General features: G+C 45.0%; 1 protein-coding gene across 1 annotated transcript in view; it reads left to right on the top strand.

Moving 5' to 3' along the window:
- The window catches only part of LOC122797804 (SCO-spondin-like), a 4,708,783-nt gene that overhangs the window by 1,934,730 nt on the left and 2,747,547 nt on the right, over positions 1 to 26,506 (top strand). Inside the window, exon 48 of the mRNA XM_044066325.1 lies at positions 15,538 to 15,574. Within this exon, the coding sequence (XP_043922260.1) occupies positions 15,538 to 15,574 (37 nt within the window). The remainder of the gene's footprint in view (positions 1 to 15,537; positions 15,575 to 26,506) is intronic.

The raw sequence follows: 26,506 nt of genomic DNA, 5'->3' as shown, positions 1-26,506 counted from the left end.
CCTTCAAATTCTGTTTACCTCTCCCCATGGCCTGGCTCTTCCTGTTTTCTATGCCATTACTGATATAATGACCACCACTGACACAGTCAGGGATTTACTTTCTATGTGGAAGTACCAGGTACGTCCATTGTAATATTTTTGAAGTGCTTTGTTGATTTAGATAAAATGATTGCAGGTATTATTATGAAAAAAATGATTTCAAAATGGACATGAATTGCAGAATACTTTGTATCAGACATGGTTAAACACGGCTGTACTACTGTCAGTGCCTGTTTTAGAGTTGTGCCTTTGGTACTGTAAGTAGGATTCATCCATGGCTAGGAATTCAGGCATTTCCTTTATGATGTAAAATCAGGCATCTGAATGCTTCCTTTGATGAGGCTTTTCTTGTTCACTGTCTCAAACGGTTCTATACAGGCATAAAAAATGATAAAACAATGCAGAACATTAAGTAGATGTTTCACCTGCTGTTTCCTAAATACTGTAAAGATTACCTTTTAGGAAACGCTTAAGTTGGCAGGATGTAAACCAGACAGCAGTAGACTCATAAAAAGAGACAGTATCATGAAGAAACAGGAGGCAACAGCAGCAGCAGTCTAGTGTGGTGGTCCTTCAGCAGGATATTCCCTTCTTCACAGCTATGAGTAAAGCCTCATTAATTGTCCCTTAAGCCTATTGTACAGGGCCATTGAGGAAACATTTTCTCTTTACATACACTAGTGACATCAGAACATTGGTCACAAAGCTTACATCAAGGAAATACAGCAGGTTTTTGCCAGAGTAGTACCAGGACCCATCCCTTCTAATCCATTCCAAAGCATAACACCTCCTTGTCCTTACCAGTGCCTCATCACCTTCTCCATATCCAAGCAACAGCACCAGTACCAGAGAGAATAACAAATAAGCATTTACAGGTTAATAGGTTATTACAAGAGGCAACTGGAAAAGACAAGACTAATTTTGTAATTGCCCTAGAGTGCTGTTTGGCTAAGCAACTTGCTCAGAGTCATCCAGAAGACTTAAATAATGAAACCATGATATATTGCAAACAGCTCATTATTACCTGATAGTTTTAATCCTCTGTGCTGTCTGCCAGACCAAATTACAAAACAGTGGAAACCTACACTACATTTGTCAAACATGAATGAGTTTATAAAAAGCTGCAGCCTTTGGATGGTGTTCATTCAAATGTCTTTCTATTGACACTAGACTTGCAAGATGCTTACCTTCATATCACAGATTTTGAAATCCTTTGAGAAATTTCTCAAGTTACAGAAGTACAGATCTCATTTTCAGTTTACTGCTTTGTTTTTTTTTTTTTTGGGGGGGGGGGTTATTTTGTTTTGTTTTCTGAATTGCCTTTGGTTTGCATCCAGGGTAGAAACTATATACCTATTGTAAACATTGCCCTAAAATTTATTTCCTTAATTGGCTAAACTGGCACTTTTTCATGGTTTGTAGACTGCAGCTACCACCACTAAAAGAACTATTCTGTTGACAGTGTAAAATTTACACTTGTTGCCTACATTATACCATTAGTGCAAGTTTGTAAATGTAAATTAAAAAATGCCAGCAGTTCTGGATGGGTTTGAGAAACTGAGAGCTGTCATTTTTATTTAAAAACATGCAGACCCTATTAGTTAATGCCACAATAACAGTGACATGAACATTATGGCATGGTGGGAGATGTCTGTCAAACAAAAACAGGACCATTATACCTGGAGTTAGCCATCTCTGTTAGCGTAGAGAGACAAAGCCTTAAGAATGACAAAGGTGTTTAAAGTTTGATTAGCACTTAGAAAACCTGCCAGTGGTGGCTGAGGAAGGAGAAGATTGAAGGGTTTGAGGCTATTCACCTGTCACAATGGGGAGGTTTGGGGGAATCTCCAGGGCACACACTATACATCAATTTCCCCAGTGGAGAGCAGAGGAATGTGCATGATATAGTTGTTCTAGAAGACATTGACCTTCTGTGGACTGACATTATTTATGCAGGGAGTAACAGCCCCATGCTGTGCCTGTTGCATGTTTTCCATGGAGAATGTTGCATGAGCATATGCAGGAAGCTTTGGCCATAAAGAAAAAAACAAGATTCCTGTGCAAATCACACCATTGCTCCTGGATTGCTTTCTTCTTACCACACCCTTAGGAGAATGTATGCCTAAGAGTGAATGAACAACTCAGTTGAGCAGCCAAGGGGGAGGCTAAATGGATGGAGTGGGAACCACAATAAAAAAAATATATATATATATATATATATATATATATATATATATATATATATATATATATATATAGACTTGTTTAATGAAAGTGAGATGTGCCTTTTTGAAATGTCTTTCATGTATAATATTTATAATCTTTACAGGGCTGTGAGAAAAGCAGGATTTACCATATCCCAGCAAAATTTACCCATGAGAACCAGTCATGCTTAAATCTTGATTTACCTGCAGTCTGGGGTTGACTGCTGGCATAGTATTTAACTCTCGTATCCTATTTCATCCATTGGTCTGATCTAACTGTTGGAATTGGAGACACATGTCAGTTTCCAGGAAAAGAAAAGTGTAGGATCCTCGATCCTCTCCAGATTTAAAAAATTCCTTGTTCTCAGGCAAAGGACTCCTCTATACCTTCCAACTTGGCTGCAACAGCTAAGTCTCCCTCAAAGACTGCTGTTATTTGTGACAAGTCTCCACCTTTGGTACCGAGCAGACACTCATCATAAAGCCAGCTTTCCAGTCACCATATCGAGGCCTCCTGCAACAGCATCCGTAAGATCTTTTAAGTCCTCTAAAACTACCACTGAAGCAAACTGGGAGCTCGTGATAATGGCATTTCTTACGACTCGGATAGAATAGGGCATCATACCTTCCCACTCTGCATCCAGGGTTGTTTGGGCTGAACCCTCTCACCAGTACTTGCTCCTTCCCTGGTGTCTTTCTGTACAGTAGTGGATTCAGAACTGACATGCCTCCCGGAGCCTGTAACATCATTGCAGATATCTTCTCCTTCATTGTCTCTAATTTCATCACATCTGACGCATTTGACTACAAGGCTATTGGGACTCAGTGAGTCTCAGGTCCAGCTGTTTGATGGTGGGTCTTCAGCTTCATCTTCAGAGCCAGTTCATATTGGAATGATCTTGGTATCTGAGTCTTTAGCCTTGAAGCTGTCAGATGTCCACCTGTCTGTTTCTAAATACTCATCTTATGGTTCTCATGGATAGAACAGAGCAGATCAGATGCCCTCAAAGAAAAACGAGAACCTCAGGCCAATCCTGGACCATAGCAGTCTAAATCACTTTGTCAAAAAAATTTTATTCAGAGTGGTCACAGTGCAAATGATACTACCATGTCTAAGAAAGACAATTGGATGCGATCCATAGAACTCCAGGATGCTTGCCACCACATAAAAATTGCAAAAGAATTCAGGCAATACCTACACTTCTGACCTTTTGGTCTTACCACAACCCCATGGGTGTTCACCAAGTTCATGGCAGTAGTCACAGCCCAACTACAACTTAAAGAGGTACACACACCTCCCTATCAGATAGAGACTATTTTTACAACTCTGCCTAGCTTTAAATATGTCATTCAGTATCAACAAATCATGCCTCCATAAAACACAGAACATAAAGTTTATCGGTTGCTGTATAAATACAAAAAGTTGCATTGTCAATCTTCTAGCAGAAATTGTGCAAAATACCAGATCAATAGTGGTCCTTAGTGCAAAATACCAGATCAATAGTGCTTCTTCTAAAGCAATAAAAATCTCATGGTGGCTTCTGTGATAATGGTCTTTCATGCCCACCTTCACATGAGAATTCTTCAGTGTTTACTGTCTTTCCAGTGGTCACAGTTGTCAGACCCTGTACCTTTATCTGTCCACATAAAACCATCCTGCAAGAGACATTTGCATTGGTGGCTGTTCTGTACAAATCTTCTGCTTGGCCACCTCTTTGGTTTATATCCCCTAGCAGCAGTATTTACTATGGATGCTTCCTCACTGGGGAGAGAGGGCACAGTTTGAGGGGAGGATGGTGCCAAGCAGTATGGACAGAAGCAGAGGCCAGGAACTTCTGGATCTTCTTCCCCAGGGGTGATCTCAATCCAAATAAGCAGCATGTAACTAGTTTGGTACATCAACAAGCAGGGAGGAGCAAAGTCCTACCCCCTTTTCAGAGAGTCTGTATGGATATGGCAAAGGGCACTGGACTTGCATCACTTTCGAGTAGCAATGCACATTCTGGGAAGAGTCAAATTCCTATCAGACAACCTAAGCAGGTCTGTCCCAATGCCTCCTTAGTTGTTTCCCAACCCATCAGTGTTTCAACAGATATTTAGTCTCTGAGGCACACCATGCTGCAATTTTTTACCACTCCAGCCAATATAAAATCCAGCAGTTACCTTGCACCATTGCCACCATAGAAGCAGTCGCCAGGGGATGTAGTCCGTCAGTGGCCCTCTGGTCTATTTTATGCCTTCCCACCTTTTCCCTCATTCCCTGGTTTCTTTATAAAGCATTACAATGCAGATCTTAAGTGATTCTTATTGCCCCTGTGGCCCAGGCAACTTTGGTTTCCACTGATGAGGCCTCTACTGAAAATGCCTCCTTGGCTCTTGGACCCTTAATTGAATCTTCTTTCTCACCCATCCAGTCAGCCTCACCTGGAACTTCCCAGTCTTAGGTTCAGTGCATGGTATTTCCATTTCCTTAGAAATGGTGTTTCAGAGTCTGTCTGCTTCCCAGAAACAGTCTACTCAAAAAGTATATAAAAGTAAGTGGAGAAGGTTTGCCTATTGGGCTTCCTTGCAGGATGTGGACCCCTTTTATGTACCAGTATGAGAGGATTTATTTTCTCAACAATTAAAGTGCAACTAGCATCTGTCTCCAACTACCATTATGACTTTCAAGATCATTCCCTTGCTTCTCAAAAACTATGCAAGGCCTTCCAAAAAAGTATTATTTATGCATTGCCATCCTGTAAAGGACCCCGCATCTCCATGGGATCTAAATTTCATTTTTGAGTATTTGGCGAAGCCTCCCTATGAGCCATCCTCTTCAGTAGATCTGAAAATTCTAACCTGGAAAACTCTTTTCTTGATTGCCTTTAATTCTGACAGGAGAATATTGGAACTTTGTGTCTCATTATCTGTTGCTCACTTCTTGACCTTAGACAAAGAGTTTATTTGGGGAACATTCCATCATCTATTACAAACATAACCACATAACTGAACCTGAACCAACCAATTAATTTGCCAATATTTTTCTGAACCAGACAAATAGAAGAAAATGCTTACTTCACACACTAGATGTTCACCATTAACTGCAAATCTGAAGTAGGCAGACTTCATTTGTCTGCAACCTGTGGGTATCGGATCCGACCTCGGATCCGAGCCGGCATTTCAAAAGCTTAGGCTCCGAGCTCCTAGCTCCTCCCTCTACCCATAACCCCTTGCCAATCCCTGACTGACCTCAGATTTCGTTTGCCGCTTCCAAGTTGCGACGGATTCCTTGAGCTCCTAGTGCAGATAAGTTTTCTGACAGAAAAATTTTGAAAAATTTTAACTTTTTTAATTTAATTAGTTAGAAGTGTTTGTGTTAGGCTTTCCTCTCTATCTTTTTAATTTTTTTCTCGGGTTTTGCGTAGTTTGTGTGTGTGTGTGTGTTTTTAGGCCTGTTAGGGCTTAACATGTCTGAAGCCCATAAGGCAGTATTCTCTAAATGTACCGAGTGTGGCCATAAGCTGTCCCCAGCGGATGGGCACACTCGTCATGCTTGGGGGTTGAACACCTGTCATCTGGTTGTACCATTTGTGCAGGGTTCAACCCCCGAGCTTTGAGGGAGTGGAGGTCGAAGCTGGTTCTGGCGGGACTTCTCCCTCCAGATACCGCTTCGGCTTCTGCCCCTTCTACACAGCAAACAGTTGCTGTGGGCTCTCCTCCACCGGCTGGGACTCAACCTCCCTCAAAAATGCCGGAGGAGAGAGAGTCTTCTAGGGAGCGAGAAAAGAAGGAGAGGCACAGGGAGAGGCACCACAAACGGAGAGCTGAAACTTCTAGTTCGGCTCCTCCATCCAAGCGGGCCTCTCCTGTGCCTTCTAGCTTCCCTCCTCCTCGGCTCCACTCCCCTCGGTTCTCTCCTGGGCCCGAGGAGGAGGAGGCTAGCCCTTCAATGAGGTCCCCAAGGCGGCTCTCTAGATCCGCTTTGGTGGCCTCGACCAGATCCACCTTCTCCATGAGTGAAGCAGACATGGACCGGATGATGAGGAAATTCATCCAGGCCCAAATGCAAATGGGAGTGCTCCTAGCCCCCCCCCCATCCGGGAGGGGCTTCGACCCCTTTTTTTGCCCCTTTGGCTCCTTTTCCGACCCACACCATGGGTTCGGAGCTGTCGGCGCCGGGCAGAGTTGGATCCGGGGGTGGGTCAGATCCGATAGGTCGGCGCACCTCGGATCCGTCCCATCCCTTGAGTGCTTGGTGCCGGACCCGACCTCTCGGAGCCGAGGACTGAGCCTCGGATCCGAGGGAGCTGGTGTGTCTTCGGCTCCGTCTAGGTCGGAGCACACCGGTCTCTCGGATCCGACGGTCTCGGCTCCGGCTCCGATCCGTGCGTCGGATCCGAGTGGGGGTCGGCTCTCGGGGTTTAGAGAAGCTGGCTCCCCCTCGGCCTTCGACGTAGTGGAAAGGGCACTGTTGAGGACTTCTGGACCCCCGGTCCCTGCCACGGCTCCATCCCGCGCTCCCTTGCAGTTGGGCCAGGCCCCCACCAGCCAGTCCCAGGGACAGCCCGCCTCGATGTCCCAAGTAGTTCCCTTGGAACATCCAGCTGCGGAAGAGTACTCCTCGGACAGCCCCCCCCGAAGAAGTACCTCGGAAGCGTAAGTGCAAAAGGAGGCACATGGACTCCCCCGAGTCCGTTACCGAAGACACAGACTTGGATGAAGGGGATGGCTCCCCAAGATCACCCCCTGAGGACGTCTCATTTGGAGACATTATGGAAATGTTGAGGATCAGGGGGGGGTGGTCTGCCCCCAAGGCCTCCTCAGACGAGTCTGTGTTCTTGGAGGCATTCGAGGCGGGCCCATCTACCTCTTGGGTGTCCCCTCCTGCCAATCCTCTGGTGGACCTTATATCCATCAGAGCATGGAAGGATCCGGACACCGTTGAGCCTGTACCCAAGCGTCCTGACCGTATCCTTTCCCCTCCGGCGGACCGCACTCACTGGAGCAAAGGCCCCCCAGTAGATGCCATGATGATGGCTGCAGCCACTAAGAGGGAATTGGCCCAGGAGAGTCCCTCTATGCATCCTCCGTGCAAGGAGTCCCGCTCGATGGATCGCATTGGGAAGCGAGTTTTCAGTTCAGCAACCTTCTCTTTGAGAGCGCTGAACTACATGGCACACGTCATCAGGATGCAGCGGGATCTGATTAAAGAATATGCTGCATCTCCCCCAGAGTCCATGTCGGGTGAGGATAAGCAGGTATACTCCACCCGAATGGCCACTCTTAGAGCAGTTTCTAATACATCTATGCGGCTGCTTTCTCACGCTACCGAGGGAGCCGCTAGAGCCAGCGGAGCAGGCCTAGTCATGAGGCAGCAGGCCTGGCTCTGCCACTGTGATTTCGCAGAGCCCTTCAAGGCGACTTTCGCGAATGCCCCCTTCGATGGTTCTGCCTTGTTTGGCAAATCTGTTCGCGAAACATTAGTCCAGAGCGAGAAGGACGGGAAGACGCTGTCTGCCATCGGAGTCCGCTTCTCAGCTCCCCAGAGGTCCTTCTCGAAGAACCAAAAGGGACAGAAGAAGATGTGGTTCCGGAAGTCGCAGCAGTCCCAACCTGCTCCGGATAACCAGTCCTTCCGTGGCAGAGGAGGACGGGGAGGTCGCCATCCTAGAGGCAGGGGGGCTCCTAGCAGCTTTGGGTCCAGAGAACCTTTCTCTGATAGACCCACGCAGCAGCCCTGAAGGGTTGCCCGACTGTCCGTCTCTGGAGGCAGTCGGGGGGCGTTTTTCGAGGCACCTAACTTCTTGGGAGTCCATCACAACAGACCGTTGGGTTCTTCGCGTGATATCCAGAGGTTATACAATTCCCCTTTTCAAAGTTCCCAGATCTCGCAGCCTCCCAGATGTTCCACCCGACCAAAGGGAGGCAGCAGCTATCGAAATCGGACAGCTGCTAGAAAAGAGCTATCCAGTCGTCCCCAGATCAAACCGGGTCAGGGTTTTACTCCAGGTTCTTTTTAGTGCCAAAGAAAACGGGGGACTTAAGACCGATCTTAGATCTTTCCCTGCTAAACCTGTCAGTAACCAAGCAAAAGTTCCGGATGGTCACCCTTCAATCTATACTCCCCCTCTTGAGGGAGAACGACTGGATGTGCTCCATCGACCTCAAGGACGCGTACTACCACATTCGCATGGACAGACGGTCCAGGAGGTTTCTTCGCTTCCGGCTGGGAGCCAGTCATTATCAGTTCAGGGTCCTTCCCTTTGGTCTTACCTCAGCCCCCAGGGTGTTCACCAAGGTTCTAGCTGTAGTAGCGGCCCACCTGAGGCTCCAGGGATTACAGGTCTTTCCTTACCTGGATGACTGGCTCCTAACGGCATCATCAAGGCATCTCCTGTGCTCAGCCAGGGACTACTTCCTGCGTATAGCCCCAAGGCTGGGCATCACTGTCAACTGGGAGAAATCTTTACTGCACCCCACACAAGTTATAGATTTCATAGGAGGAAGACTAAACACCAGGTCAATGCGAGCCTTCCTCACCCCAGACAGAATTTCCAACCTGAAGTGTCATGTCGCAGCGGTCCTGCAACCATTTCCGACAGCAGCTTCGGTCCTGAGGGCCCTAGGTTCGATGGCGGCAGCTATCCCGCTTCTTATTCATGCACGCCTACGCATGAGGGTTCTTCAATGGACCCTTCAAGTTCAGTGTCCCCTCTCTGTTCCTCTCTCAACACTCCGATAGCGGTCAGCAGAGCATGCAAGGATTCCCTTCTTTGGTGGCTTCGATCTCCGGAGCCTCTGACAGGAGACCTTTTGTGCAGCATTTCCCCGAGCCACAGTGACCACGGACGCTTCTTGCCTCGGGTGGGGGGGGCATTCTGCGGGAAAGATTGTCCAAGGCACGTGGAACTCCACAGAGACTTCGTTGCATATAAACGTCCTGGAAATGAGGGCGGTGCTTCTAGCGTTGCAAGCACTTCACCACGTTCTTCCTTCAGGGACTATTGCGATCCAGACGGACAACATGTCGGTAGTCTGGTACATCAACAAACAAGGAGGAACCAGGTCCTATCCCCTTTGTCGAGAGGCCATGAGAGTCTGGGAATGGGCAATTTCCACCAAACGCTTTCTTGTAGCAACGCACATTCCGGGAAAATCCAACATCCTTGCGGACAAACTCAGTCGCACCATTCTTTCCCCTCACGAGTGGTCTCTCAATCCTCAGGTAGTGAAGAAGATTTTTGCCGTTTGGGGGCAACCCTGTTGCGATCTTTTTGCCTCTCACTCAAACGCCAAATGCGACAATTTATTCGCTCTGCTTCCCCCACCAGGGGAATTCCCGAGAGACGCGCTGGTGCATGCTTGGCCTCCTGGTCTCCTTTATGCCTACCCTCCACTACCTCTAATGCAGAGGCTTCTGCAGAAAGCCAACAGTTTGGGGAGCAGAATGATTCTCATTGCCCCGTTCTGGCCTCGTCAACCCCGGTTCCCCTTTGTATGGTCTCACAAAGTGAATCCACCCTGGATTCTGGATCCGATTCCGGATCTCATCTCCCATCCTCTGGGAATTTCGGTCCCCAATCTACGCACCCTGAAATAGACAGCTTGGCTGCTCCAGTTCCATCCTTGATTAGGACTCCCGGTATCTCGTCACCGGTCAAGGCCATTCTAGTGGCAGCTCATAAACCTTCCACTAGGCAGGTTTATCGGAGTAAATGGAAGAGATTCTCTATTTGGGCGGTCCAGAAAAGTTTGGATCCTTTTTCAGCACCTATGTCAGCAGTGCTGGATTTTTAACAGACCTCTTTCATCAAGGGGCAAGTTCTTCCACGATTAAGGTACAATTGGCAGCCATCTCTCATTATCACATTGGCCATGAGACAGCTCCCCTTATGACGGTAAATTGTGCAAAACCTTTCTTAAAGGGATTTTTTGTTGAGGCCTCCAGTCAAAGACATTGTACCACCTTGGGACCTATCTTTAGTTCTGCAAGCCCTTACTGCTCCTCCCTTCGAGCCTGCAGCGTCTACAGACCTGAAGTACCTTTCCTGGAAGACTGCCTTCTTAGTAGCTATCACTTCAGCCAGAAGAGTGTCTGAACTTCAGGCTTTATCGTCAAGCCTTACCTTTCCTTCTTTCCAGATAGGGTGTGCCTCAGGACCAATCCATCTTTTCTTCCAAAGGTCGCTTCAGAATCTAATATCAACCAATCAATCAACTTACCTGTGTTCTTTCCCAAGTATTCAAACAAAGGAGAATACAAACTGCATTCCTTGGATGTTCATAGACAATTACGATTTTATATTCACAGAACAGCTGGTCACAGGCAATCAGATCAGCTGTTCGTCTCCTTTGCTAAATTTGCTTTGGGTAAAGCAGTTTCTAAAGTCACACTATCGAGGTGGATTGCTAATTGTATTCTGCAGGCTTATGACACTTCAGGTAGACCTGCTCCTCAGAGGGTTACGGCTCATTCTACTAGGGCAGTCTCCACGTCAGCCGCCTTTAAGTCCTGTGTGTCATTGGATGATATCTGCGCGGCAGCCACTTGGGCCTCACCTCATACCTTTATTTCTCATTATAAGGTGGATGTTGTTTCCAGAGGAAGAGCATCCTTTGGCTCAGCGGTGCTCAAACATCCTTCCATGATGGCGCCCAAGATTCAGGTAGCTGGGGACTCTGTCCCACAGGTTGCAGACAAATGAAGTCTGCCTACTTCAGATTTAGAAGTTATGTACTCACCATAACGTTCCATCTGAGTAGGTGACTTCATTTGGATGCAACCGTCCTCCATCCCCTGACCTTTATACAGCGAGTATTTTTTTGCTTTGTTCAGTTACTGTTGTCAGTATTATATAGGCAAACTCAATCTGAGGTCAGTCAGGGATTGGCAAGGGGTTATGGGTAGAGGGAGGAGCTAGGAGCTCGGAGCCTAAGCTTTTGAAATGCCGGCTCGGATCCGAGGTCGGATCCGATACCCACAGGTTGCATCCAAATGAAGTCACCTACTCAGATGGAACGTTATGGTGAGTACATAACTTCTAATTCTGTTTACTGGAACCATGTCCATGAGAAAGGATCCCCACTTCATTTCCTTTGAGCCAAGTAAATTGAGAAAGGTTTCTAAATAAACCATGTCTAAATGGCTGTTAGACAATATAACATGTGTTTACACAAGTAAGAATAAGTCTCTCCCATCCAGACCAAAAGCTCATTCAACCAGATCAAAGGCTACCTCCATTGGCTTTTTTAGAAATTCTACATTAGAGGAAACATGTGGGCAGTTACTTGGTCTACCTTACATACCTTTGCCAAACATTATAATTTGAAAGTAATATCCTAGTCCAAAGCTTCCTTTGTGGCTTCTGTCCTGATATGCCATCCAAGAAAGAAGGAAGCTTGAGATTTTGTCCCATCAGCTGGATTAGATGGCCTAGTGAAACAGAATATGAAATTTATATAATTACCATAATGATGTATCCTTTTCATCCTTGTCCATCTGATTCATCCCTCATCCTCTTATCTCATCTTTACACATTATTCTTCAAATATTGTCATGTTTTTAAGGTCTAATTGTATTGCACTGGGCAAACTTGATCAGAGGTTAGGTAGGGCACAGGGCATTATGAGAAGACAAAGTTCAGGTGCTTCAGGAAAACAAAGAGGGAAATTTTGAACTGCATGCAAGTATACAGAGCTCTAATATATGTGAAGATGGCAGAATGCATTTGGCAAACTTGTCAATTGTCTATTTCTTAGATTAAGAGGAAACAAGATCCTCGACTAATTAAACAGGCCCTTTTCCAACTTTCTAGCTAATTGCATTGTTGTCTTTAAAATATTGTCTTTAGAGGTTAGTATTCACTCTTTCAGTTGAGCAACTACCTGTGCAGCCTTCCTTGGGAAGGACTTTGCTTAGAATATTTGTGTTGGTATCATGTGGTCATTCCTCCACACTTTTGCAGAACATTGCAGACTGTTTTCCTAATGTGGTGGTTCAGGGGTGGTGTAGAACAATTGCTTTTTCAACATTGAATGCTCAGAAGAGTTAACAAACAAACAGCAATCATTTTAGTTGGAATCTAAAATGATTGAATGTAACAAATCATATTATTTATTTATTTATTTATTTTGCAGATGGCAAGCTGGCCTGGAATCCTACACCTCCTGCTAATTTTATATACCAGCTCCAAGATTGCATAACAGTGGAGTTAGGGCAAATTCCCTGACCCTGCTGCAATGCCATCTTGCATAAAAAACAGCCAACTAATACACCATTAAGGAGAACAGCCGCGCAAATGAGCATCCACTCTTATTTACAACACTAAAACGCATTTGTTCATGAACATTTGCTCCTTTGGCCTGTATCCTACTGAATAACTGCCCTTAATAGGGCCTGTAAAGTGCACTGCTTTGTACTGTTCATTTCATTTAAATAACCTGGCAGCACTGATCCTGTACTGCAGCTTATCATAACAGAAGATGTATCCATATTCGAGTCATTGCTGCAGTATATGCTTTTTTCCTCATTGTTCTGATAACTTTGAACACATTGAGTTTGATAGCTATTGGAATCTGAGAGCTTCCTTGAGAATCTTCCTCTCTTCTGAAATGTTTAGTCTTTATGTGTGTGTGTGTGTGTGTGTGTGTGTGTGTGTGTGTGTGTGTGTGTGTGTGTATATATATATATATATATATATATATATATATATATATATATATATATATGTATCTCAAATTTGATATCATATGTAGATGCCACAGTTTGAATAGTCTTCTTCTTCTTTCGGCTGCTCCCATTAGGGGTTGCCACAGTGGATCATTTGTCTGCAGAATGAGTAGCAGTAGAGCTTTACAGTGTCGAGTTGCCAGCGTGGCACTACCCTTCCTCAGAAGGCACACACATGCACAAACTCACACCTAGGGCCAATTTAGAATGTCCACTCTACCTCCAGCACATCTTGGGAATGTGGGAGGAAACTGGAGCACCCACAAAAAACCCACATGAACACAGGGAGGACATGCAGATTCTGCACAGAAGGCACCCCAGCCGAGAATTGAACCAGAGAATCTCTTGTTAGGAGGCGACAACGCTAACTGCTTCACCAGTGTGCCACCTGCATTTTGAATAGTCTATGTTTCATAATGTTTGCATACTTTTGTATTTCACTTTATTGTCTTTATATGCTAATTTCCTAACTTTTATCCTGCTACAAGGGTATTTCTTGGTGCTGTCTTTTTGCCAAGTTTTACAGTTCAGCAAACATAGTCAAATATGCATGCATATTGCTCTTTTTTACATCTAGGATGCAATCTACTAATTGTTCCTGTAAGAATGCATTTCTAAATGTTAGATGATTTTTAACTGCTGAGAATCAGTTTGGGGACTAATGTCCTCCTATGGCAGACATCCCATATACATGTAATTAATCCTGCAACAATTGTACATATACTGTAATGGTGAGCTGTATGACACGTCACCATTACAGTACATGTACAATTGTTGCTCTTTTTTGTCGAAGGCCTGATTAAAAGGATGATCATAATTATAGGCAATGGTGTAGCTGGGGGGATGCAAGGGACAACTGCCCTGGGTGCAAAGTGTTCTTTTTTAAACTAAAACTTGAGCACCGTAGTACTCTGTACAATGTATAAACTGTAGCAACTATTTGCAATTTACTACAGTATAAAATAAAAAAATATTTTTTTCTTTATTTTTATTACTAAAATGTGAGGAAGGAGGGTAGGAGGCAGGGCACAGGAACTGAATGGCTGTGCCTAGATTGAGGATGGGGCATGTTGTGTATCTGACTACCTGGTTGGTGTGCCAGTAGAAGAAATGCACTTTTTTTCTTCTTTGAAGAATTGAGGTGTGGGAGGGGGTGATGCATAAACTGGGTAGTATCTTGCTCTCCACTTGAAGAGCTGAGGGAGGTGGGACACTAGCTCATGATACTGAATCAGGACCCTGGTTGAGTCAGTTATACTTCTGACAGAGGGACAGGCTGGCAGGTAGAATAAGTCATTAAATACATTCCAATGGTGAATTATATGAGAAAAAGAAGAAACAAACTAAACAGATGCAGAAAAAAAACCTGTTGCAGTGTGTTGCTGCCACTTGCTGAATATAATGTCATGAGCAGTGCATTAAGCTTTGGTTGGGAAGAATGCAGCACAGACAGCTGACCTAATCAGAACATTGCTTTTGTTTCCATGCAGCCATTATCCAGCAACACTAAAAAATACATCCTCTTACCTTTACAATATTATGGTCTTGTGGTCTATTTTCTCCTGATCATGCTATTGCTAATGTCCATCAATCATGCAGAAAAAGAGCGACAGAGAAGAATACACACTTGACATTATTAATAATAATTATTGTGGAGTAGTGAACTATGCACAGTGCAAGAACATTTACGAGCTTTGCAAGACTGAACTGATTCAAAAATCTTCCCCTTGTTACAAAAATCTCTAGGCATTGTGTTTCAGAGCACCACATGCAAAGGCAACACTCCATAGGAGGGTGTCTGTAAGTGACCATAGCTCAGAATTCATAGACACCTTAATTCTGCAACTGAATTGCATGATTCCTAAGGCATTAAGTGTGCGTCACATTCATTTGGCACTCATATGCCTTGTAATGATGGGAATGTGTGAAAATAAGTCAGAGCCAGTTTCTCCCCATACAAACAGCTGATGAAGGTAAAGCCTGTCTGTGTGTGAATAAGTGTATATACATATGCCAGTGTGTGTGTATACATATGTCAGTGAGTGTGTGTGTGTGTTTGTGTGTGAACAAAGGGACAGTGTGTTTGTTGTCCACCAGTATATGTGGATGAATGACAGTTATGATTGGCAGTATGTTTGTATGCATCCTGGGTAGGTCAGCACTGTGTGCATTCCTCTTATTATGTGCGCTACAGTGCAGGGGGATGAGTAGGTGCTCCTCTGTCTAGTTGTAATGTGATGGTGCCTTTTAGGGAACTGGAATGACTATGAATTGGTGCAATGTACCTCAGCTGACATTAGATCATTAGTGCAGGTTGATTTGTACTGTAGTGCCATTGAGTATGAATACTGGTCAGTGTCTTGGCCTATAACTCTTTCAGACACATGGACAATGGAACATGTAAAACATATTGATGATGGGGGCATATATACTGAAGAAGAAGAAGAAAGCTGCATAAATATACAAAAAGATGCAAACAAGGAGGGAAAAGCTATATGTGTTACTGTAAAAAATGCTATAAGTATGTACTCCACTAATCAGCTTAGCATAACTAATATCTGATTTTTTTTTTTTTTTTTGTAGAGAACTCCAGGAGGAAAAGAGTTACCTGAACCCACAGGTATGTAACTGTTTTTGTAATAATTAAAACACGGATGTGTGTTTTGTAATATGCATCAGGGCTGAGAAGTGGCAGCATGAAATACTAATAGAATGTGATGTGCTGTGTATTCTAGGACACAACAATATTTAGAAGCACTTTTAGGACAAGGTAGGTAATCAACAGTCAGGCCTAAACCACAGTATAAACCACAGTATAGGCAGTTGCCTATCAAAAATAATGGTATCACAAACAGTAAAATACTATCGCACTCACAACTCAAACTTAACTTTCATTGTGGACTCGAGTCCCATCTGGGGTGATATAATCTTGATATAAGCAAAACCTTTCAGCAGGTGGGTTTGGTGTAATGGTTAAAATCTTTAATGTATAGATACAGTGTACAGGTTTTGATTCTGACCCCAGGGTAGCAATGAAAATAGATGTTTTTTAATCCTGTACAACTTTACTGACTTTGCTGGGAGACTGGCTCATCTTTTCTACACAATGTATTATGCATTTCTTTACAGGAAGGATGTTAGGCATAATGGTTAAGGTCTTAATTTCCCATTTCCAAAGTACAGGGTTTGATTCTGGCTTCTTGATGTTATGTTGTCCTATCTCGCCTTCATTCTTACTGGATGGGTTCGGAGCCGATCCACGGCTCCAACTCGGCCGAATACACTAGCTCAAAGTCTTGGCTCGTGGCAAGAATGTATCCCATCATGTAGTAGTGTAATCCCCCAGATCTTGGTTGCAGCTTTACGAGTTCAGATGCTTCAATTCTTGGCCGTGGCTAAGTCCTTTAAAAAGCTTCTATTTTTTCCTTTATTTAGTTATTTGTAGCTTTAATAATTACTTGGTAGTTAGTAATTAGTAGTTTTCCCTGTAGTTTAACCATGTGCTGTGCTTTTGAGTGTGGTTATCTTCCAGGTGTGTGCTTTTGGTGGCCATTGTTTCTCACAAGGCCTTTTTTGTTGTTTCCCATTTGTGGTAGTAGTGTAGTTTAGCACTAAGGTAGAAGTTAGCTTTTATAATTTTGTCAGCTCGTTTCAGTTAGAGAGCTATTTTCCTGTTGTTGTATCTCCCTCGCTCGCAACTCTACTACTAAGTCTAACATTTAAGTTAGAGGGCAGAGTTGTTCCCCTTGTCTCTTCTTGCGTGTTTCAAGTATTTATAATGTTCTTCTAGTGTTATAAAACTGTTACAGACTAAAATTATTTGTGTGTGTTAAAAATTTTATAGAAGTGTGCTAAGCTTTACCTGTAATTACTACTGTGGTTTCCTTCCCAAAATGTCTAAGGAAATTAGAGAAAAGGAACCCAAGCCTTCAGGATTCAAAATGTGTCAAAAATGCTCATAGAAAATGTCCCTCACTGATGGATATAACATTTGTGTCTATTGTTTTGGGGTCATCCACCTCCAGGAAACTTGTACTTTTTGTCAGTCCTTTAGCTCCTGTGTTCTACAGAAGAGAAAGAATAAGCGTATACTCAAAGGGCTCCTGAAACCATCTTTTGAGGAGTAATACTTAGCACTTCCTCTTCCAGTAGATCCCCTTCGTCTAAGAGTGACAAGGCTTCAAAACGGCCATCTCCAGCTTCTTCAGTCAGAACCACCATTAAAATTGGCTAAGACGTCTAATGGATCCATCTCATTGACTCCACAGCATTTAGAACCGACGGAGATTATAGACTTGGACAAAGCTAGTCCTTCAGCTCCAAGGCCTTCGGAGCTGAAAGAGACTGTTATTCGGAGCTGGTCCACTGATTTGTTACCGGTCTCCCCTACCTTGAGATCTCCCATTTTGGAGAGATCTCGCTCACTGACCCTCTCCTCTAGGTCCTCTAGTAGCTTATCAGATGATGACGTGGACAGGGTGGTGCACAGACGTTTGAAGTCGCCAGCACTGGCTAAAGTGTTTTCAGCTCAGACCCAGTCAGTTCCAGAGCCAGCTAAGACTATGACTATTACATCCACTATGATTCCTCCTCCAAGCCAAGCTGGATCTTCAGAGCAGGAATACCAGGTACCACTTGCTGTAGATTCTTTGGTTCCGAGACCCTTCCAGAAATTTCAGAACAGATCCCTGCTCCAACTCTCTCAGTGCCGTCTGGAGTGTCTAGGGGCCGTAGCTGTCCAGTTGGCTCCAGGGGGGGATGCTCGGACCCGGGTTTCCTCGGTTCCGAGTTTACCTCTCAGGGCTTCGGCTCAGTTGAGCTCGGCTCCTACATCAGCCTTGGACCTGATCTCCTTGGAGCCGGGTATTCCCTCTGTTTCCTCAGAACCAGAGGTGTCCTTAGAGCCAGGGGGGATCTGCCTTCGAGCTGATGAGAAGTGTGCTGTCCCCTCCTACAGCTCTACACAAGGATACTGGTATTCTTCCCCCAAAAGCACCAGCGTCTGTCTCAGCACCACCCCATCCACAGGACAGCAGATACACAGAGCCTCAGGGGGAGCCCCACTGGGTGAGCCCTGTTCTTCCGAGACCTCCCCAGAATACCCTTCTGAGGAGGCTTCTCAAAAGAGAACATGCAAGAGGAAGCATATTCACTGCCCTGGCGAGTCTATCACCTCTGACACTGACCTCGAGGAGTCAGAAGGGTCCCCACAGTCGTCCTCTGAAGATATCTCCTTCGCAGATATCCTAGAGATCTTGAAACAGAGAGGCGACTGGAAATACATCATCCCTTCTGATGAGGAGTTGGTGTACTGAAGGCTTTTGGATCTCAACCTTCAGCCTGCTGGGTGTCTCTGCCTTTCAACTACTACTGAATTTGGTTAGTTGAAAGGCGTGGGAGTCACCAGACACTATGGAACCAGTCCTTCGGAGGTCAAATAATTTCTTGTCAGCACCTGCGGGAAAAGAATTCCTCATGAAAGACGTCCCTGTAAATGCTATGGTGGTGGCAAGAATGAACTATCTGAAACATCCTTTTCTGCCCATCCACCAAACAAGAACTCCCGGACGATGGACAGATATAGGAAGTGTGTTTTTTCGTCAGCGACATTTTCCCTTAGATCGCTGAACTAACTTTCACGCTTTATAAGGCTACAGAGAGATCTCTTGAAGTAGTTAAGAGATACTCTCCAAGGTTCACTGGCTGTGAGGGTGTTAGAAAAAGTCACTTCCCAGCTATCTACCTTAAATTCCATAGTTAACTCCTCCATGAGGCTAATATCCTATGCTGCAGATGGAGTGAGCAGGGCAGCAGATTCCGGAGTTTCCCAGATGAGGCACTCCTGGATGCACTTGTGTAACTTTGCGGAGCCCTTCAAGTCTACCTTCACCAACACCCCTTTTGATGGTTCTTCACTTTTTGGATCTAAAGTCAAGGACACACTCACCAGATGCGAGCTGGAAGGAAAAACTTTCTCTGCCGTTGGGGTATGTTTTTTCGTTCCTTTAAGACCTTATCCTAAATGTCAGAAGAGTGGGAAGATGTAATTCAATAGATCCCAGGGAGTTTTTCAAGACGCATAAGGTGAATCCTTCCCCAGGGACGGGGGGGGGGGCAATAATGGTAGATGCCATCCTAGAGGCAAAGGGGGTCCACAAAACCAGGGTGACTGTGATTCCTTTCACGGCCGGCCCTACCAGCGTTCCTGAAATGAGGCCCATCTGCTCTACTCTGGAGGCAGTTGGGGGTGCGTTAATTTGTACCCAGAAGCCTGGCAAGATATCATAAGAGACAAGTGGGTACAAAGTATAATATAAAGAGGCTTTTTCATTCCCTTTTGCCATCCTGCCCCATAGATCAGAACTATCCCACATGTTCCACCCAGTCAGAGGGAACAAGCAACTGTAGAAATTCAAAAGTTGCTAGACAAAAATCCAAGAAGTCCCCACAGACCAAATAAGATTCAGAACTTACTCAAGATTCTTTATAGTGCCAAAAAGAACTGGGGACTGGAGACCCATTTTGGATCTCAGCAAGTTAAGCGAATCTGTGAAGAAGTCCAGGTTTGGAATGGTGACACTGCAGTCGATTCTTCCCTTTTTAGGGAAAGACAATTGGATGTGCTCAATAGACCTCCAGGATGCATACTACCACATAAAAATGGATAGTGCATCAAGGAGTCACTTACGCTTCTGGCTGGGAGCCAGTCATTACCAATTTCGGGTGCTGCCCTTTGTTCTCATTACAGCCCCCAGTGTGTTCACCAAATGCATGGCAGTAGTCACGGGTCACTTGAGATGTCTGGGATTCCAGGTGTTTCCTTACTTGGATGACTGGCTCGTTCCTGCCACCACCAAGCATCTAATTCAACAGGCAAGGGACACCACTCTTCAAACTTGCTCCCAGTTCGGGATTACAGTCAATTTACAAAAATCTGCCTTGTTGCCCTGTCAACATCATACATTCATAGGGGCAGATGTAGACACTGTCTCCATGATGGCACGACTTTCGCAGGACAGGGTTTCTGTTCTCAGACAACAAATAGTCAACCTCTTACCCAGAAACAAAGCGAAGACAAAGATAGCTTTGAAACTCCTAGGGACTATGGCTTCAACAATCACCATAATTCCCCTACCCAGAATGCATCTGAGAATTCTTCAATGGCTTCTATTTGCTCAATGGTCATTACAGGAACTTCTCATGTCTCACCTAGTCTCAATCATAGACTCATCCAAGAGAGATCTCCTATGGTGGCTTCAGTCCAACCAGGTGACCATAGGATGACCCTTTGTCCCACAACTACCTGTAGGTACAGTGACTACGGACACCTCCCAGGTAGGATGGGGGAGCATTATCTGGGAAAGACGGTCGAAGGCACATGGAAAGAACACGAGGCCCATCTGCACGTCAATGTCCTAGAGATGAGAGCAGTGCTCCTAGCATTGCAGGCACTCCAGGTCTCTCTTCCACTGGGAACAATTGCAATCCAGTCAGACAACATGTCTGTGGTCTGGTACATAAACAAACAAGGAGGAACCAGATCACACTCCCTTTGTCAAGAGGCACTGAGAGTATGGCAATGGGCAATTTCTTCCCAACGTTTTCTGATAGCAATGCACATCCTGAGGAAATCCAGCGTAATAGCTCAGCAGGGTGATTTTAATGCCTCACGAGTGGTCTCTGAACCAAAACATAGCGGTTGAAGACACATGGTAAGAACACGAGGCTCATCTGCACGTCAATGTCCTAGAGATGAGAGCAGTGCTCCTAGCATTGCAGGCACTCCAGGACTCTCTTCCACTGGGTACGATTGCAATCCAGTCAGACAACATGTCTGTGGTCTGGTACATAAACAAACAAGGAGGAACCAGATCACACCCCCTTTGTCGAGAGGTGCCGAGAGTATGGCAATGGGCAATTTCTTCCCAACGTTTTCTGATAGCAATGCACATCCCGGGGAAATCCAGCGTAATAACGGACAAGCTCAGCAGGGAAATTTTAATGCCTCACGAGTGGTCTCTGAACCAAAACATAGCAGAAGAGATCTTCCGAGAATGGGGCCAGCCTTGCTGCGATCTTTTTGCCACTCCCATGAATGCCAAGTGCAGTAGCTACTTTGCCCTAATCCCACCTTTGGGGGAGACACCGAGAGACGTACTCGTCCACGATTGGCCCTTGGGACTTCTGTACACTTTTCCCCCGTTTCCCCTTATACCCAAAGTCATCCAGAATTAAGCGAAGCTTCTGGGAAGCAAGCTGATTCTCATTGCCCCATACTGGCCTCATCAGATTTGGTTCCCTTTTCTCTGGCCTCACCTACAAGAGAAGCCCTGGGTTCTGGGCTTAGTTCAAGACTTTCTGACTCATATGTCTGAAACTCTTCATCCTGCTGTCCAAACCCTCAAATTGACAGTATGGCTGCTCCACTTCCAAACTTAGTCAGGCTTCAAGACTTCACACCAACAGTAAAACACATTTTGGTATCCTCTCACAAGGCTTCAACCAGAAAATTATATGCTAGTAAATGGAAGAGGTTCTCCTTCTGGGCACAGGGGAAAAACATTGACCCTTTCTGTGCCCCAATCAGTTCAGTGTTGGAATTTCTGATGGAACTTTTTCAGCAAGGCTCTGTGGCAGTCACAATTATAGGTTCATAGGTTCATAGGTAGGTACTAGGCTATCTGCCCAAAGGCATTTATAAACCTAGCCGGAATGTGTTGGCTTTTGCCTTCCGCTTAGATTAGTTCCCTATGCCTCTGTCCAGCAGAGCCATTGAAGTGATCCCTGGGGTAAACTTTCTGTTTCCCATCCACTCGTCAAGGTTTCTCTTGAAGAGGCTTAGCGAGGAGCTCTGCCTAATATAGATTGGAATCTTGTTCCAGAGCATGGGAAGTCTCTGGGACAGGAATCTATCCCTCCAACACGTCCTATTTATTGTTATGGTGAGGTTTAGATCCATGGAACATGTGGCTCGAGGGGATATGGTTTTCTTTAGGTGGAGCATGTCCATCAATTCTGGGTTGGATGTGGTCTTGTATGTCAGGCAGAGATCACCTCTGAGTAGACGGTATGCAACCGAGTACAGTTGGAGTTTCTTCAGTTGAGCTGCATAGGGCATCTGCTTGAGACCAATGATCTTCTTGGTGAGGAACTTCTGTGGTCTTTCCAGTTGTTGCAGGTGTCTTGTAAGGTACATCCCAAATGGAATGTATTGTACTCTATGATGGGTCTGATGAGTGATGCTTAGAGGGGCCCATTGACCTTGTTCGATTTGGATGCAAACCCTTTTGTGATTAGGTGGGCCACATAGAAGGATTTTCTAACCACTTTGGCAATGTGATTATCAAAGGAGAGATTACTATCTACTTGGGTCCCCAGATCCCTTATTACATCTTCCGTATTTAGGGGGCTACTACCTATGTGGTAGTTTGTGGGTACTTTGTTTTTTCCAAAGGGGATGACTATGCACTTTTTGGCATTTAGCTTGAGACCATGGTCTTGACACCAGGTAGCTGTCTCAGTGAGACCCTTTTGGAGGCTGTCTGTGTCAGCCAGAGAGTCAATTATAGCCCCTAGTTTGCAGTCATCTGTGAACTTGGTGAGCCATAGTCCTCCTCTGCTTGCCTGTAGCTAGCTCTGAGAAGTATATGCTGAACAGGAGGGGTCCTAGGACTGAGCCCTGAGGAATGCCACTTGTAACAGATTTAGAGTCAGACCTAGCTCCTGCAACTCTTACCATGTGGGTTCTGTCCGTGAGCCAGTTGGCAACCCATCTCGTGACGTAGAGGTTTATGTTCAGGCTGGTGAGCTTGTCTATAATACCTGAGTGGGGAATAGTGTCAAAGGCCTTTGCGAGGTCTAGGTAGGCTGTGTGGACCACCTTTCCCTCATCTATAGCCTTGGTAACTGTCTCAAAGAGGTCCAGCAGGTTTAGGAGGCATGATCTGCCCTTAACAAAGCCGAACTGGGTTGGGTCCAGTGTTTGGAGGTTTCCAATGTCTCTGTTAATGAGATCCATGATGATACACTCCATAGCTTTGCAGACCAAGCTAGTCAGGCTTATAGGGCGATAGTTGTCAGGGTCCATTGTGGCTCCACCTTTGTGGAGCAGAATAACCGTTGCTGTGCACCACTCTGTGGGTACATAGCCTGTGGAGAGGCTGAGTTTAAACAGTGTGTTTAGGTGAGGGGTAAGTTCATCTTTGAGCTCATGTAGGACGCAGCCTGGGACACCATCCAGTCCCATTGATGCTGTGTTTTTGGCTTTGGAAAGGGCTGTTTTAACCTGAGTGTCTGTGATTTCAGGGGCACTACATTCTTCTGGTATAGTTATGAGCCCTTTTGGGGGTGAGAGGGGGGTGAAGTTTGCACTGAACCTGTCTGCCAGGATGTTGGCTCTATCGGTCACTTCAGTGTATTTTGTGCCATTCTGCACTAACTCAGAGCAGATCTGAGAATTGCCACTTAGGTTCTTGACATAGCTAAAGAATGCCTTGTGGTTATCTTTGGAGTCCATGGCAATTTTTCTTTCAAAGCTAGCCTTGGATGATTTTATGAGGGAACATAGTTTCTTACTGATACTGATCAGGGATGTCTTCCCTTCTTGGGATTTTACTCTTTTCTTTACTAGTTTCCTCCTTCTATTTTATAGCTTGTTTATGGCAGGGGTCCACCAGACTGGTTTTCTTTTCTTGGAGGAGTGAGTCTTGGTTTTGTTTGGGATAGCGCAATCCATGCAATCCTGTAAGTGCCCATAGAGTGCATTAGTAAAGGATTTTGGAGCTTGGACAGCATTATCCTTTAGCATGGGGGCTTTGAAACTTCCCACCTCGGTCTTGAGTAAGGTGAAGTTTGCTTTTGAAAAGTTTTTCACGGTGGTTTCTTTGACCGGGGGTGGTGGCGGAATGTGGATATCCAGAATGATTAGTCTATGGTCAGATCTAACCAGCGAGGGGTTGACCTCCGGTGTGGAACACCAGTTGCCCATGTTGGTGATGACCAGGTCCAATATGTTGTCACCTCTGGTGGGGGTGTTAACCAGTTAATCCAGGGCGTTTGAGTTTATAAATTCTAGGAAATGTTGGGCCAGGGAGTTCGTACTTGAGTAGTTCTCCCAGTTAATGTTTGGATAATTGAAATCACCCAATATCAGGGTGTTTGGTAGGACCTTTATGTTTCCCAGTGTTTCCAGGAATGCGGAGTGGGGGTCCTGGGACATGGTGGGTGATCTGTAGCAAGCTATAATTTGAATAGCAGTTTTGCCCATTGTTAGATGCACGTGGATGATCTCTGAAGCATCATGCTGTGCCACTAACCTGGAGGTGTGGGTATTCTTGATGAATATGGATATTCCCCCACCTTTTGTATTTCGGTCTGGGTTTTGTGGCCGAAATGCATGGTATGAGTTGTAGCCTGGTAGTGCTGGGGTGCTCTCTGGAGTCTTAAACCAGGTTTCTGTTACTGCACATATATCGATTTTCTCCATACTGAGGAGTGCCTCGAGTGCGTGCATTTTGAGGTTTAGACTTCTGGCACTGAGCAGCATTACCCTCAGTTTTTTGTTACTTGTGCTATTTATGGTGGTGGGTTTTGTCTTTTGAGCCTTGCCTAAAAAAGGCAGTACGGGGGTGGCAAGAGCTTTGGCCAGTATTCTAAAGCCTAAGGGTGACAGGTGCAAACTGTCTCTAGCAAAGCAGCGTGGCTTGTCGAGCATGTCATCCCAGGCTGACAGACACTGGATCCCCTTTGAATGACATCAGAAGCTTAGCCAAGTGTTGAAATTGATATTTTTTTCTCTATACTGTGGTATCATTCTTGGTGAGGGCAGGATGCTACTCAGGGTCAGGGTCACACCGGCCTGGGCTTCATGATCAGAGAGCTCCTCCATGTCTCTTTTTATGTAGTCCAGGGAGGTACGGCTCAGGTCATTCACACCAACATGGACAATGACAGAGTCATATTTGTACTTGTTCTGGAGTGACCTGTGTGCTTGTGTTATGTGGCGGATCCTGGCACCCGACAGGCAACTAACAGTAATCTTCTCCTTGTTCAGCCTAGTGAGTGGGACGTCAGTGTGCCTGACTATAGAGTCACCTATTAATCGTGTGTTGGGTATGTTATTTTGCCTTAAGGGCTGTGATTGTGTGGCACATTGGTTTTGTGAATTATGTGTTTCATGGTTTGTGTTGGGGGGTGGAGGTTGCTTGGATGTCTGCTTTGGAGGTCTCTGTTGCCTTTGCAGATTTTTATTTAGAGCCTCTGAGTATGTTTTTGTGTATTTATGTGTGTTTTTTTGCCAGTGCTGGTTTCATAGGTCTATGTGAAACTGGTGGTGTGATGCAAGTAATTCCCTTCTCCTCTTGACTGCCTGGTCCAGTCTTGGGTTGAGAGAGCTTAGCCTCCAGTTTGGCTGTATAATTGCATCTCTCGCATGTATTAGTGCTTGGTGGAAGGAGGAGAGGGTTGTCTGTGTACATGAGGCAATTGTAACATTGCCTCAACATGCCCAGATTCACCAGTTGTACTGGAGAGTACACCTGAAACTGCCCTTTGGACATGCCTGGATAGGTACAGTGAACTGTTTTACTGATTGGCTGGTAAGGTCGAATAAAGAGCCTTGTCCTTCACTACAGTGTAGGGGGGGTCTAGTGCTAAGGTTTATTAGTGCTTGCTATGGGTTTTGGGCAAGTGCAGGGATGGGAAGTGAATGATTTGAGTGCTTAAGGTGAACGTTTGTCTAGTTCCAAGGGAAAAATTGAAGAGTAGACTTTGTGGAGCCGGGAATAGTTATACCTTAGCTAACCGTCGCTGCCCAGCGTGCAAAACCATGCAAATCCAGGTTTTTTGGCAGGGAAATGAATGAGATGAAAATTAGCCCAAAATGGCCAATAAACTACTAATTACTGGGCTGAAACCACTCCTCCAGGGACAGATAGGCTGCTCAAACTCCCTCTCTCACAGTGAACAGAGAAACTTCCTTCTATCCAAGTAAGGTATGGGCAAACACATAAACTTGTAACACAGCCCCAAATTCAGCACTAACCTGAAAACTGGACTAAACTAGCTTAGAAAGGTTGGAAAACAAGTATTTTTGTTTCAGAAAATAAAGCATATACAATCAATAAAACACTTTAAATGCATAGAAATGGCTATCACACTTGAGTGTGCAGCCTACAACAATTAAACAGGTAATCTAAACACAAAAATGACTTTGTTAAAGTGCAGGCAGTAAAATAAGTACAATATGTAGCTGAAACAAGCTTTTTAAATCACAGAAACTCTAGAAAATCCGTGTTTTAGGCAGAATTAGCTAAAGGCAGCAAGAAAATGCAGAAAAATGATACTTAATCACTCCAAAGTCTCTCTTTTGTCTCTCTGCTGCTGTAGAACTCTGCAGGGCACCAAGCAGGAGCTTGCTGAGCTGTATACCAGCACGAAAACCTTGCAAATGTGGGTTTTATTGCAGGGAAATGAAAGAGATAGAAATTAGCCCAAAATGGCCAATAAACTACTAATTTCAGGGTTAGAGTCCAACTAGCTGCAATATCTAATT

The sequence above is a fragment of the Protopterus annectens genome, chromosome 3.part1, assembly GCF_019279795.1.
Source record: "Protopterus annectens isolate FY-2018-M chromosome 3.part1, PAN1.0, whole genome shotgun sequence".
NCBI lineage: Eukaryota > Metazoa > Chordata > Ceratodontiformes > Protopteridae > Protopterus > Protopterus annectens.
The sequence above is the reverse complement of the archived record's forward strand: the minus strand, read 5'-3'. Positions and strand labels throughout refer to the sequence as shown.